At 43.9% G+C, this 14,249-nt stretch overlaps 1 protein-coding gene across 2 annotated transcripts in view; it reads left to right on the top strand.

The window, feature by feature from the left end:
* The window catches only part of KCTD16 (potassium channel tetramerization domain containing 16), a 351,666-nt gene that overhangs the window by 80,329 nt on the left and 257,088 nt on the right, over positions 1-14,249 (top strand). Inside the window, exons 1-2 of one of the 2 annotated variants that reach the window (XM_084780552.1) lie at positions 8,979-9,746; positions 10,080-11,228. In XM_084780552.1, coding sequence (XP_084636678.1) covers positions 10,397-11,228 — 832 coding nt within the window. In that variant the 5' untranslated portion in view covers positions 8,979-9,746; positions 10,080-10,396. Of the gene's footprint in view, positions 1-8,978; positions 9,747-10,079; positions 11,229-14,249 lie in introns of those variants that run through there. The other variant, XM_084780553.1, reaches the window with a different exon arrangement.

Here is a 14,249-nt window from a genome sequence, read left to right as displayed (position 1 = left end):
AGGTCCTTTTTTCCTCCCCACCCCCAACCCCGTCCACTATTCCACTAGATGCCCGATGCTTTGCCCAGTGTTTGGCTGTGAGTCTCAGCATCTGTTTTGAACTGCTACAGAGTATAGCCTCTCAGAGGACAATTCTGCTAGGCTCCTGCTACAAGCATAGTAGAGTATCTTTACTAGTGTCAAGAGTTGGCTCTCTCCCATGGGGTGGGTCTGAGTTGGGCCAGGCATTGGTTGGACATTCCCTCGATTTCTGCTCAATCTGCTCTGTCTTTATCCCTGCACATCTTGTAGGCAGGGTAAGTTTTGGACCAAAGTTTTTGTGGGTGGGTGGGTTGGTGTTCTCCTCTATCCCCTAGGAGTCTTAGGTAGTTAGAGGGTGTCCTCTTCAATCTCCATGGCAGCTGTCATTAGGAGTCTTAACTATAGCTCCCCTCATATCTGCCCAGAGGCCCATTCTGATTTAGGTCTCATGCTTGTCACAGAGATGCTCTGACCCACAGTTTCTCTTTTCTCTGCAGGCTTTCTGCCCTCCTGCCCCTGCTCTCCCAAGGTCTGATCTCCACCCTTATTTCTCTCTGCATTCCCTTTCCTACCTTGTTCCTCCACCACAAACTGTGTCTATTCTATTTCCCCTTCTGAGCAGAACACTTCTTAAAATAGTCATTGGCCACCTATGTTTCCTATTTTGAGAACTATCTGATCACTTCATCAGTCCACTTGTGGCTTGTCAGTTTGAGTTCTTTTAGTTGTTTAATTTTTGTATTCCTGTATGTATTCTAGATGTCAACCCCCTGCCTGAGACCTAGCACAGGAAATACCCTCAAGAGTCACTGAATGAAATGATCTGGGCAAGGTGGCTCACACCTTTAACTCCAGCACTCAGGAGGTAGAGGCTGTTAGATCTCTGAGTTCAAATCTAGCCTGGTTTACAGAGCAAGTTCCAGGACAGCCAGGGCTACACAGACAATTCTTATCTCAAAACAAAAACCAAACCAAACCAAACAAAAACAACAACCAAACCAAACCAATGAACCAAACAAAACAAAATAAAACAAAACAACCATGAAATTGGAAAGGTTCTGCAGAGGAAAGTCTGAGCAGAGCGAGTTGTCTGCCTACAGATTGGGAGAAACCTCGCCCACTGTTCTCAGAAACCAATCTCTAGGGCTCACGTTGCTTCTCTAGTTCTTGGTAGATTTATTTCCCAAACTTGAGAGTAAGCCAGCCATTTGAAACAACAGGTGACCAAAACTCTGCTGAAAGTTGATGTCTCATGCTGGCCACATTGACTCTTACTCTCTCATTAGATACTCCGTGTCACTCAACTACATTAAAGAACTGCTAAGGCTTACTTATCTGAAGTCAACCTTCTCAATCATCAGGATAGTCTTAATAATTATAGGTTCTTCCAAGCAGCTGCAATGGGAAGAGTATCTGGGATTCTCTTGCCTCCAGGATGCTCTCACACACCATATGGCACTGTGAGTTGTTTCACAGGTCCTTGGGGACATGATATTGTCAGTCGTTGGAAATTATCCTTCTTTCTCTGAACGTCTCCTGATGAAATATGCTTTAGCTTTCTTCTATTTATCTTTCTGATCTTTCCATGTGACAGGGAGCATATGTTGCCCTACATGATCCAAAGGGTTTCTCCCAGGCAATGAGTATTTGCTGATCTGCGCTTCTTAGACTACACCCTTAGGGAAATTTGGAGAGGTTACAGTGAAACATGCCTGTTACTATCCATCATCTTCCTTGGCATTTTGTAAAATCAACAGCATTTGGATCACACACCTTTAGCCATCTTAACCCAGAGTCCCCTGGCACACAAGTAATGACAAGAACGGGGACCTGGTGAGATACATAAACAGACTAAGAAGGGCCATGTCAATGGCTCTTACTCAGAAATGGATGGAAACCAAATATGCCTCAGCCCCATGATCTGCTGCAGCAATGGACAAATACTTATATACATATATAAGATATTCCTAAGGTCCCCAGTCCCCTTGGAAATCAGTCCGGCCTGGAACAATTCTAAGTAAATTTTAGATGAGTGCCTCTTTGACTTCCATCCCAGGAAATGTATAGAGGTGCAAGATGTCACTTTCTGCAATTCATCAATATTTGTTAATGGACACTTCAAGCTAAGCATGATGCTTCTTAGAGTTTCAGCAAATAACTTTGTCTTTAGTAAGCTTTTTTCCCCCATGGAACAACTTCCTCCTCCTCTTCCTCCTTCCTCCCGCCTCTCCCTCCTTCATCTTCCTTCTACTTCTTCTTCATAGAAATCATTCTTTTTATTTCAGCATATCAGCTATTTCCCAAATTATTTCTTGTCTTAGTCCCTTCTGTGTGACCAAAAGCAACGTGGGGAGGAAAGAGTTTATTTTTCTCACATTTCATCATTACAAGCAGTGAGGGCAGGTACTCCTGCAGGGCAGGAACCTGGAGGCAGAAGCTGATGCAAAGGCTATGGAGGGGTGCTGCTAACCAGTTTACTTAGTCTGCTCTCTTATAGAACTCAGAACCACCAGCTCAGGGGTGGCAGTTACCCACAATGGGCCGAGCCCTCCGCTCAATGATTATTAATTATAAAATGCCTTACAGCCTGATCTTATGCAGACATTTTCTCAGTCGAGGCTCCCTCCTTTCTGATGATGCTAGGTTGTGTCAAGGTGACATACAACTAGCCAGTACACTCCCCTTCCCTCGTTAAAGTGTTTCAACTCCTAGAAACAGTTTTATTGACAGCCAGGAACCTGTATTGTCTTTCCCTCATTATTCAGTTCATTTGAAAGATACATTCAGCTGGACCTTGCGGAACATGCCTGTAATCTCAGTCACTGACAGGCTTAATCAAAAGAATTCCAAGCCAGTCATGGCTGCATAGTGAGACCCCCAAGGGGGTAGGACAAAAACTAAAAGAAAAAACTGGGAGCTGGGAGTTTGCCTTAGAGGCAGAGTGTCTGCATAACATGCATAGGTCCGTGTTTGATGGGGGATGGAGGAGGCAGAGGAAGAGGAGGAGGAAACAATGGAAGTTGTATTTATTCAACTTCATTTTCAAAATGTACAATCCTAACTTTCATCATTTGTTCTGGAAAAGCTTCTTTATTTTGACCAGAAGCTTAAAACATGACTTTTCTTCTGTTATAGAAATGTGTTTTTTCCTACCAACTCTTCAGTCCACTACTGTCAGCAACATGGCCTTCCTCCCTTAACAACGGTGCTTTATTCACAACAGCATCTCAGTGACCACTGATTCGGAAGAGCTTTATTCTAGAGCTTTATTCTAGCCAGAAGGACCATGCAATACAGATTGTTTCTATTTTTGTTTGTATTCTGAGAGTAGAGTCCAAGAATGTTTTGAGGAAGAATTACCTCATATGAACTGTTATGTTTCTTCAAACTGTTAGCTAGATCTGAGGTGGAAGTGGATGCCCACAAAGGGCTTTCCCCCCCTAACTTGACTGTTCAAGGTTCACCTAAACTCTTTAACGTGAGGCTTTACACTAACAGTAAATGTCTCTGTTTTTACCATTGTGCTTTGTTTCTGATATAGCAAATCACTTGCTAGGATATATTTTAAGACTTGGTAGCCATGTTTTACATTCATCTTACCATCACTCATCAGATCCCATTAAGGGGAGATAGTAGCAAAGAAAGCAGAGGCCATCCAAGGTCAAATTCTTCCTTCCTGTCCAACATCAATTTTCTACAACCAAAGGCTGCATATGGCATTGGGCATGTTCAAGGAAGGAAGAGGCAGGTCTCAGGATTCCTAGACATTTCAGCACTTCTCTGTTGGCACAATCTCCCTCTGAGCTTATGAAATTCTGGCCCATTCAGTTTTGTGTTTCAACTAACTGCTGCTGTACTGGATGCAATGTCGGTGCTTAAAGGCTACATGTGGAATGTGACCCGCCCTGGTCAAAGACAGTGCTGTTTTCCATTTTAGCCAGTAGGAGATGGATTGTTTTCAGTCCTCTATCCTGTTTCTCTGTCTCTCTCACAAGAACCTAAATTTTCTATAAGCTGAAAAATTGCTCAAATGAACGTTAGTCATTGCCTGGCATTTCATGCAACTGAGAGCAAAGATCTTGAAAGCAGAATTGCATTTCAGTCTTGAAGCACTTTTATAATTTCCTCCTGCCTCTACTGGAGTCTGACAATGAGCCCAGCTGAATGAATACTGATGGTGGCTATTACATATCCACGAGAGCTGTAGTGTGTGCCCGAGGACCCTACGTGCACTGTAATATTTAATCTGCACCACACACCTGTGAGGCAGGCCTTCTTATTGCCATTCTGCTCTAGCTCGGAGTCTGAGTCCCCTGCTCTAAGTCAGGATTCCAGCTTAGCAGAACATGAGGAGGGCTAAGGACCATGGCAAAGCCTCCATAACAGCGGTGTTATAGCGATGGTGATCACACCAAAGTGCCCGAGATGCCCAACACAATGAGTACTGTGTACAGCACCTTAGCACAAGTGGGTTATGAGGCCAGTTTTCTTCCTGAGAGTGAAGACATCATAAAAGCTCTCTCTGCTGGATGGGAGAGGGAACTTAAGGGTGTGCTAGGTCTGGGAAGTGACTACATTATTCCCAAATTAAAACTGTCCCTTTTAAAATATATCTTCAACAGTTCAGTTATAAACGGTATAGAAATGCATGGAATGGGGTATAGAAATAAGATACATATAGACATAATTTATATAATGAGTGTTTTGATGTGCTACATGCTCGAATATTACAAAGAGCAGGATGAAACCATCATCCCTGCTCTTGCTCTAAGAGCAATCTGTTGCTATCTGTTGTTTGGCCTTTGGGCTGCACTTCCCATCCCACAATGTTACAGTGGAGAACTGCAAGAAGGAATAATAACACCAGCAGTGTGATCTGCTAACACAAAGGACAGGAATACACTCGCAGCCTAGACTTGGCTTGTTGCCTTTTGTTGAGGCACCAAACAGCCGGCCTTGCTGACAGCCTCCAGGAGACACTTGCTTACTTCAGCTCTACTTACGTCTGTCACCATCCTGTGCTTCCTCCAAGCCTCTTATCTCTTCCATCTCACTCTCTTTGTTGGTGTCCTGTGACAGAGGGAGTAGGGCACACCACATACCTGGGAGATTAGCTTTAGGCCTACTGATCTCTATGTGAATAGACTTCAGGCCAGTCTCAAACCAAATTCCTGTCCACTCCTGAACCAACAGAGGCCCAGATTATCCTGATTTCTTGAGGTTCAAGGTAGATTAGCATGTAGATATTACCAAAGAGAGCTAGCAAAGCAGCTGACAATTATGAGCCATTTGCTATAGTAAAGGAATCCATTCACCACAGAACTATAATGAAATAGTGTAAATACAGAACATTCATGGTCTTAAAATTGACATCACATTTCATGTGTTATGGACAAACCATAGGTCCTAAGATCAGGTGACCTGTTGAATGCTTTGTTTTTAAGTCCTCAGAACATGTCTCTGAGGGTTGTAAATATAATTTCATTTCAAAATGGACGGCTACAATAAAAGCAGAGAGGCCAGGACATGTGAATCACTGCCTCCCATTTCTCATTTTCTTCAACTTTCTCTTAGAGGCTCTGTCTGTCCAGATATCAAAAGCAAATTTTTATGTTGATGTTAATATGCTAGGCATCACCAGTCCATTCTATAGCATCAGTTAACAACTTCTTGTTCCTGCTTAGAACGTGGGAGAGAGAGAAGTCTCTGTTAGCCATTTACCCAGCAGATGACTAATATGAAGAATATATAAAGAACCCAACGCCCCTAACAACAAAAGAACAAATAATCCAATCAAGAAATGATCAAATTGTCTGAACAGACACTTCTCAAGAAAAGTGCATCTGACCAATAATGTACCAAAATCACACTGACACTGATAGTCCTCCTCACTCCAGTTAGATGACTATTACCAACAGACAAACGATAAGTGTTGGTGAGGATGCAGAGAAAAAGGAACAATTATGGACTGGTGGTGGGAGTGGGAATCAATTTAGTTATTACAGAAAACATGGAGGTTCCCTATGAAACTAAGAATAGAACAGCAGTTTGATACTGCTGTACCACTCCGGGGTATATAGCAGATGGCATTTTATCCACACTCAACAGAGACAACTACACATCCATTTCCATTGTCATGCTATTCATAGTAGCCAGGGTATGGAATCAGCTTAAGTGTCTATCAACAAATGAATGAATAAAAAAATTTAACACGTGTGTGGGCGCGCGCGAGCATGCGCGCGCGCGCGCGCGCACACACACACACACACACACACACACACACACACACACACACACCCCACACTCGAGTTTTATGTATCCAAAAAATGAATAATGTGATATTTGCTGGAATTTGCATGTTAAGTGAAATAAACCAGACTTAGAAAGAACTATCTCATGTTTTCCATTATATGTAGAACCTAGACTAAGAAAGTAAAAAGCATTTAAAAAAGATGACCTGGAAATAAAAGGACTGTTAGTAAGGGATAAACAGACTTTGGGAAAGGGAGAAAGAGAAAAGGTAAAGATGATGGTTTAGAAGGTAGAGACAAGCAAAGTACAAAGTGCATGAACAGAAACACTGGTAAAGCCACATCTATCTGTCTGTCTACCAAAATATGTAACATTTTCAAATGAATAGTTGGCCTGAAAATAACATGAGCTATACAACGAAGACCAATTAGCAGATCTCTCTCTCTCTCTCCCTCTCTCCCCCCCCCTCTCTCCCCCTCTCTCCCTCTCTCCCTCTCTCCCTCTCTCCCTCTCTCCCTCTCTTTCTCTGGCTTTTTGAGATAATGTCTCACTCTGCCTGTCTTGGAAGGCACTATGTAGATTAGGCTGGTCTTGAACTCACAGAGATCTACCTGTCTCTGCTTCCCAAGTGTTGGGATTAAAGGCATGCGCCACCACAGGAAACCAGAATTCTCTTTTTTAATTTAGAACAGTTTTCTTTGAAATTGTAGTCTTTTAGCTTTGCAGTTTAAGTTATTATTAGAAACTCTTTAAAATGACTTTGGTCATTAAAATGTAAAATCATTTTTGAAATTTTTATTTTCTTATCAGCTATCCTCTCTACCCCAAGTCTAGAATACATAATGAACAGAATATTTTAACACCTAGCTCTGAAGCAATGGTCATAATGTACTGATCCACTTTTAAAAAGTAAAGCACAAATGCTCAAAATGAGGATGTGTCTCAGAGGTAGTTTTTGCTGTCCACATGTGAAAGTACATCCATGCTACCGTGCACGTATACACACACACACACACACACACACACACACACACACACACACACACACCACTGGCTAGGTGTAGTGGTGCCTGCAATCTCAGCCCCTGGAAGAAGAGGAAGGAGAGTTGGGGAGTCAAAGTTAACGTTGGATACACAGCAATTTGAGGCCAGCCTGGGCTAAGTAAGACCTTGTGTCAACGTCAACAGTAGCAACAAAAGTCAAGCATACACTTGTTTTATTATTCACCCAAACCAGTACTTCAGGCAACATAGACTCAGACCCACTCATTTCCATGACCTGGTGGAAATGAAATGTTTACTTGGTTATCATAGTGAATAAGAATACAAAATAAATTCAGTTCACTATAAAAACTTAAAAATAGATAACATTTTTAGCTTAGCTAAATTTCCAGATACAAAACTGTACTGATAGTTTTGGACACTAGATGGGGATATAAGCTCATCACATAATAAGCATTTCCTTAATTGGTCCAGCTTTCCAATCAAGGCGTTGGAAACCGGAGAGCAGGTTAATGCATTAGTTAAAGCAGCAGAGTCAAGTATAATCAGGTGTTGGAGAGTGAGGCAATGCCCTGAATGTGTTCAGTAACCCAATGGTTTTGACAGAAAAGATTGTTAAACACACACACACACACACACACACACACACACACACTTCAAGTCTGCTGCTGAAAGATGTTCAAGCTAATTCATGGAGCAAAAGTGGCCCTGAACATACGTGCATCTCCTCACATGTGTTCAGTTCACACACTCCCTTCCATGTATTAATTTTCAGCTTTTAAATTATCAGGTGTGTGGGATGGTGCATACCTCACCTGTATTCTACATCGATGAATAAGTGTGTTCTTATTAGGGGTGTGAGCCCAGGACCTTGGCATTTTTAAGGGAAATGGTGGACTTACTGTAAGTGGTTGGCTGGGCCATTATTGACTGGAAGGCTCGACTGGAAGCACTTCCTTAGTGTATTACGTTGCCCTGGAAATGCCTTCTCGAAACTCTTAATGGTGCACTTAAGGGAGCCCTCTGGGACAGGAGTAAAACGTCTCTTAGCAGGCGTGTCTTCCACAGGAGTACTCTTGGGATGGGTTGGGACCGGCAGGCACATCCAAGACAGTCTCAGTGAGGAAGCACCTTCAGAACAGGTTGCAGGTAGCAGTTTCTTTCAGGTAAGTCAATACAGCAACTTACTGTTAAAACTCCTAGCCTTTTAGGGTATTTGAATAATCATTCTGAGAGAGCACCTTCAATCCTCTGTGTGTGTGCGCGTGTGTGTGTGTGTGTGTGTGTGTGTGTGTGTGTGTGTGTGTGTGTGTATGTGTTGGCTGAAGGAATAAAGAGGAAAGGGTATTTGAGTGAATATGACTGTAATAAAAAGATAACCCAATTGAAAAATAACCCAAACACTTGTAACTTGAACATTCCAATGGTTTAGAAGGAGAAATGCGCCCGTCTGCAGAGTCACGCATTTGAAGAGTTCGTCCGGAGGTTTTTCAAATGAAAATCCCTGCCAGGGTGGAGGATAATTGATGGGGGTGGGGGTGGGGAGGTGGGGCTGCGGTGGAGGTGAAAAGAAGGAAGAAAGAGCAGAGGCAGCCTGTGCAAACTCCAGACCACAGCCTGGATGAGGGGCCCCCAGTGCAGTGCACCGTCCCCACCCTGCGCCAGCAGCCAGTGCCTCTGGTCCTGTGCCCACCGCGGGCGCATGTCCCCGTCAGCGCTGGCAACCTGTCACCGGCGAGGACGTGACTCCGAGCTGCCTCCGCTCTTTCCCAGCCCTATTCCTTTAAGATGATGTAATAGTCATTTCCCTGGATGGTTTCTTGCCTGCACTGCTCACACAACAGCATCCGAACTGCTCCTGGCACCGTGGGACCTCCCAGCGGCGGAGCCTGAGCCCCACAGGCATCTCCCAGCCGCCTGGGTTTCTTCTCTTTCCCACCTGGCGGGGACATGGGCGTCCCTTTGCCCTTGCCGGCAGGTGGGGTGGCTGCTGAAACCCTAGCGGGGCGCATCTGTCTGTCTCTCTGCCTCTGGGCTCTCTGAACGCCTCTAAGTCGAGGAACCTCTTGCAACTCCCCCAGGTGTAAAGGATCTGTTGGAAAGGTTTGAATTTCGGGGTTTCTCTTTTTCCTGCCGAAGCTCTGGTTGATTTTTCCTCCTCTGCTTCACTTCTTCGACTCAGCCTCCTTCTCTTGGTTCAACTTTTTTTTCTCGATCAGTCTGTTTTAACTAGAGATTGGAAGTGAATCCATACACACATGCATACACACATAGAAACGTACATCTACGAGTGAAGTGCGGGGATCAGTATTTTCCGAGAGCACATCTCCGTGGTACTTTTCACTGATGCCTCTGTCCTTTACCTGTGTGGGATCTGACGAGACGTCCAGACTCAGTGTGGCGGTGGTTTCTGATTTCTCTGGAAAACGTTATTTCTTCGCAAGAACTGAGTCTCCAGCACTCTCTCCAAGGTAAGCGCAGAGACTCAGTGCTTTCTGTCCTGCTGCAAACGGGGTCTCTTCGGCAACTGAAAATCGCATATGCCTTTACTTCAGATTTGCATACAGGGTCGATTTGAACAGCAGTTACTTGAGACAGTGGCTTATGGATAAACTTAAAGACTCAGTACAGTCCGAGGGAAGAACTGACTCTGTTAAGGAGTGATTAAAGTCAGTAGTTGCAGGCTGCTTATGTAAAAATAATCTCCTCTCCTCCCTGTCATTTCCCCTCCCTCTCTCCCTAGAGGTCTCTCCTTTTCTGACTCATTCTGGGTCTGAGGAAATTATTTTTCTCTTTTTCCTTAGACTGAGTAACTGGGCACTTGTCCTTCTTGCCTACTGGGCCTAATGGAAGATCGAAGGCAGACAATCTGACTGTTACAGTCTGTGAAGTAAGAGCTCTCTAGCAGACAGCTTTAAACTTCCTGTCCAGCATTACTTCACCTGTGGACTCTCCTAAAATTGGCTTTGTTGGGGGAATAAAAAGAAAACCAGTGGAGGTATTTTTTTTTCGTAAAAACAAGGTAGAACCTCCCCCACCCCTCACAAGTGGATGCAAAGTCTAAGCTGCAAGTCCGTTGGATTGCGCCTTTAATTCCAGGAAGCTGCAGAAGAAAGGGACAATGGCTCTGAGTGGGAACTGTAGTCGTTATTATCCTCGGGACCAAGGGGCTGCGATTCCCAACTCTTTCCCTGAAGTCATAGAGCTGAATGTCGGGGGCCAGGTTTACTTCACTCGTCATTCCACTTTAATCAGCATCCCCCATTCTCTCTTGTGGAAAATGTTTTCCCCGAAGAGAGACACTGCTAACGATCTAGCCAAGGACTCCAAGGGAAGGTTTTTCATCGACAGAGATGGCTTCCTGTTCCGTTATATTCTGGACTATCTCAGGGACAGGCAGGTGGTCCTGCCAGATCACTTTCCGGAAAGGGGAAGGCTGAAAAGAGAAGCTGAGTATTTCCAGCTCCCCGACCTCGTCAAACTCCTGGCTCCCGAGGAAGTCAAGCAGAGCCCGGATGAGTTCTGCCACAGCGACTTTGAGGATGCCTCCCAAGGAAGCGACACAAGAATCTGTCCCCCTTCTTCCCTGCTCCCACATGACCGCAAGTGGGGTTTTATTACTGTGGGTTACAGAGGATCCTGTACCTTGGGCAGAGAGGGGCAAGCAGATGCCAAGTTTCGGAGAGTTCCCCGGATTTTGGTTTGTGGAAGAATTTCCTTGGCAAAAGAAGTCTTTGGAGAAACTTTGAATGAAAGTAGAGACCCTGACCGAGCCCCAGAAAGATACACCTCCAGATTTTATCTCAAGTTCAAACATCTGGAGAGAGCTTTTGATATGTTGTCAGAGTGTGGATTCCACATGGTGGCCTGTAACTCCTCCGTGACAGCATCTTTTGTCAACCAGTACACAGAAGACAAGATCTGGTCGAGCTACACCGAATACGTCTTCTATCGTAAGTAGGAAGGCTTCTGCTTGTTTTTATGGATACCAGTTCTCTTCACAGATGGATATGGTCTCTGTTTCATTAGCATATAAGGATACTGGTTTGGGATTGCAGTCATGGTAAAACTCGGGTTAGAGAGAGTCCTGGATGCTACAGTTCAGTTCTTATGCCTTACCTGGGGATTCTTCTATCAAGGAGGAATCGTCTGGTTTTTTTGTTTTGTTTTATTTTTTTCTAATAAGATCACAGTTTTCCAATGAGGCCACAGGATAGTCAGCCACTTCAATAATCAGAAGGGACCCATGATGTTGGAATAATTGATAAACAAGCATGTGTGACTTTTTCTACATAGTGATTTGTGAAGGTGAGATTGCCCATTACAATTTGGCTGTTGGCTTCACAGGGTTTGGAGTTTTGCAGAGTCAGAATGGATGAGGGACTACTGCCAATTCTTTCAGCTAAACTCCTGGGGTCTGTTAAGCTGATTGCTGCAGGCTTGCTTTCATTACTGGCTTTCAGAACACAAATGGACAGGATACAGAGTGATGTGGTCCTGGCTAGATGGCAGTGCAGACTGCTGAAAAGCACCCTGTTTCCCCCAGGTCTGAAAATTTACTTTTATGGGCCTTGCAAATCTGTTGTTTTGGTTCCTTAACATTTTCTACTGAGACTGGAGTTGTGGTGCAGGCTTAATTAAGCTGAACTTTGTTTAAGAGCCATCTAAAAGGAACTGAATCACTGAGAATTGCCAATACCTCTGATACCACGGTATCAGATAGAATTCCTGATATAAAAAAATAAATAAATCAGTATGGGTATGTGAGGCAATTATCAGAACCCTCAAGTACGGCTCTCCAAGTCTGTTCTTTGGCTTAAATGGAGACTTACTGTCTGGGCAGCTTTCTTTAATGGAAAGATGTTCTAAAATACAAGCCATTGGTCTTTAGAAGAAGAATAGTAAATCGGCCTGTGTGGTTGGTGCTTGATTTAACTGCTGGTTTTCAATAGGATTTGGGCTTCAGTGTTGGGTTTGTCCCACAAGGACTGTGTTCTCAGTCCTAGCATTCTGTCTTCTGCTGGCTTTAAAGAAACTTCAGAACTCGGGATTAAGATGTCTACATATGTTTAAATGCAAAGAGAAGGCCGAGTTTCTTAGAACAGGCTTTTGCTTATAGCTGTGACTCTACATTTAGAATTGGTACAGGTAGAGAAGCCAACAGGAAACAGGATTTCTCCAAACTGGGCCATCATAGATCTGTTCAGAACTGAGGATGTGTGTGGATTGCATACACAAGATGCCATGAAGAAAAAACTAAACCAGTCCCAGGAGTTTACTGATGTATATGGAATAGCAAACGCTATTTGGTTCAGTGGCCCTAATTGTAGTCTTTGTAATCAATATCTTCTTTTAGTCTGGAGCTTAATCAACCAATACCTCTTTCTTCTGTCTGGCAAAGTTCCCATGGATACAAGAGATGCGATTCTAGATATTTTCTATGTTTTAAATTATAATTTATCCATAGTACATCCTGATTATAACCCCCTTGCTCTTATCTTCCTGTTCCCAGCCTCTCCCCCTCTTCTGCCCTATTCCTCTCCCCTAGACTTCTGATAGGTGGGGTCCTACTTCCCCACCAGATCTCATCTGGATAGCCTGCACCCCTTTTCCTCTGTGTTCCCACAGGGCCTCTCTGCCAAGGAGCAGTGATCAAATCGCAGACACCTGAGTTCGTGTCAGATTCTAGATTTTAAACCTTCTATGAGGAGCTGGAGCTCTCTGTGGTCCTGTAGGACATAGACCTTTTTTAAACTTCTGGGGGAAGTGTGGTTTAGTTCAAATGTAGGTTTGCACACTTGACTTTTAATCGATTACCCTCCTAATTGATGCACGTGCTGTCTAGGTCAGTGGTGTTTCTGTGTCCATCCAGGGCTTATCTGTCTGACACTATGCCCTCTCTAAAATGCTCTGGAAATGTCCCCGTTGCCTGCCTGCTGCTTCTTTTGTTGGGCCATTGAGGAGTGCTTTGTTCTCCATATTTCTATGGATAGGCTAGCACCAATGTGCAGGGGCTTCGTACTAGCTGTATAGATTTTGCAAATCATAGACTTCCCTTTTGTACCCAACATCCAGAGCTAGGTATTAACTCTTCCTCTGTCTTAGGGCCAATAAAACTGACAGCTGGCTTTCTAGGGTGCATAACAGCTTCCGTGCAGCTGCTTAGCCATAATTATTTAATTAGAAGCTGCCAACTGTGCCTATATAAGCATTAATTCATCAAGCTCTTGTGCTCTGCTTAATGGGCCGAAACTATGGGAAGTTCTCTAGAGCAGGGAGCTGACTGCATGCAAAGATGCTGTACTCAGAGGCACTTATTTTCTCCCTGAAGTTTGTGGCAGTAAATTCACACACACCCACATACACACACACACACACACACACACACACACACACACACACACACACACACACCTTATTTGAAAGGAATTAACTCTAAGCAACCACATTTTTAATCTCTCAGGAATCATGCAAAATCACATTGCCTGGATCCACATCACATTAAAAAACAAACTTAAGGAACTAATGCATTGCTCTTGGTGGCTGACTGCCACAGGAAGCAAGTATTCCACAGGGCCCCCCGTGTGCCTATTTCCCTGTTTGCTTATTTTTCACTCAAGTCTTGCAAGAGGAAAATTCCATCCATCAGCAGGTTAGATGAATTCCATTCTTGCCTCTGTTCACCTCTCATGTAGCTCAGAACTGAGGGTCAGCATCAGTTCATCCTGAGTGTTTGTCAACATAAGAAGTCACCTAATATCTGCAAGTGTAAAGAGAAAGAGGGACAGAAGAAACTTGTCTGTCTCAGTCACTAAAGCCTTAGTAGGACAGGGACATAGAGAAGAAGTGTCTGTGCTAGAGTTGACTCAGAATATTTTAGGTATGCTCCTTATTTAAAACAATGAAAAGGCGTCTTTTCACCTCACCAGTCTTACCTCCTTGTTCTTCAAGTGTCCCACAACAGGCAGTACCAT

Source organism: Acomys minous, assembly GCF_964271855.1.
Source record: "Acomys minous genome assembly, chromosome: 4".
Classification (NCBI taxonomy): Eukaryota; Metazoa; Chordata; class Mammalia; order Rodentia; family Muridae; genus Acomys; species Acomys minous.
Note: the sequence above shows the minus strand (reverse complement) of the source record. Positions and strands in the feature narration are given on the sequence as shown.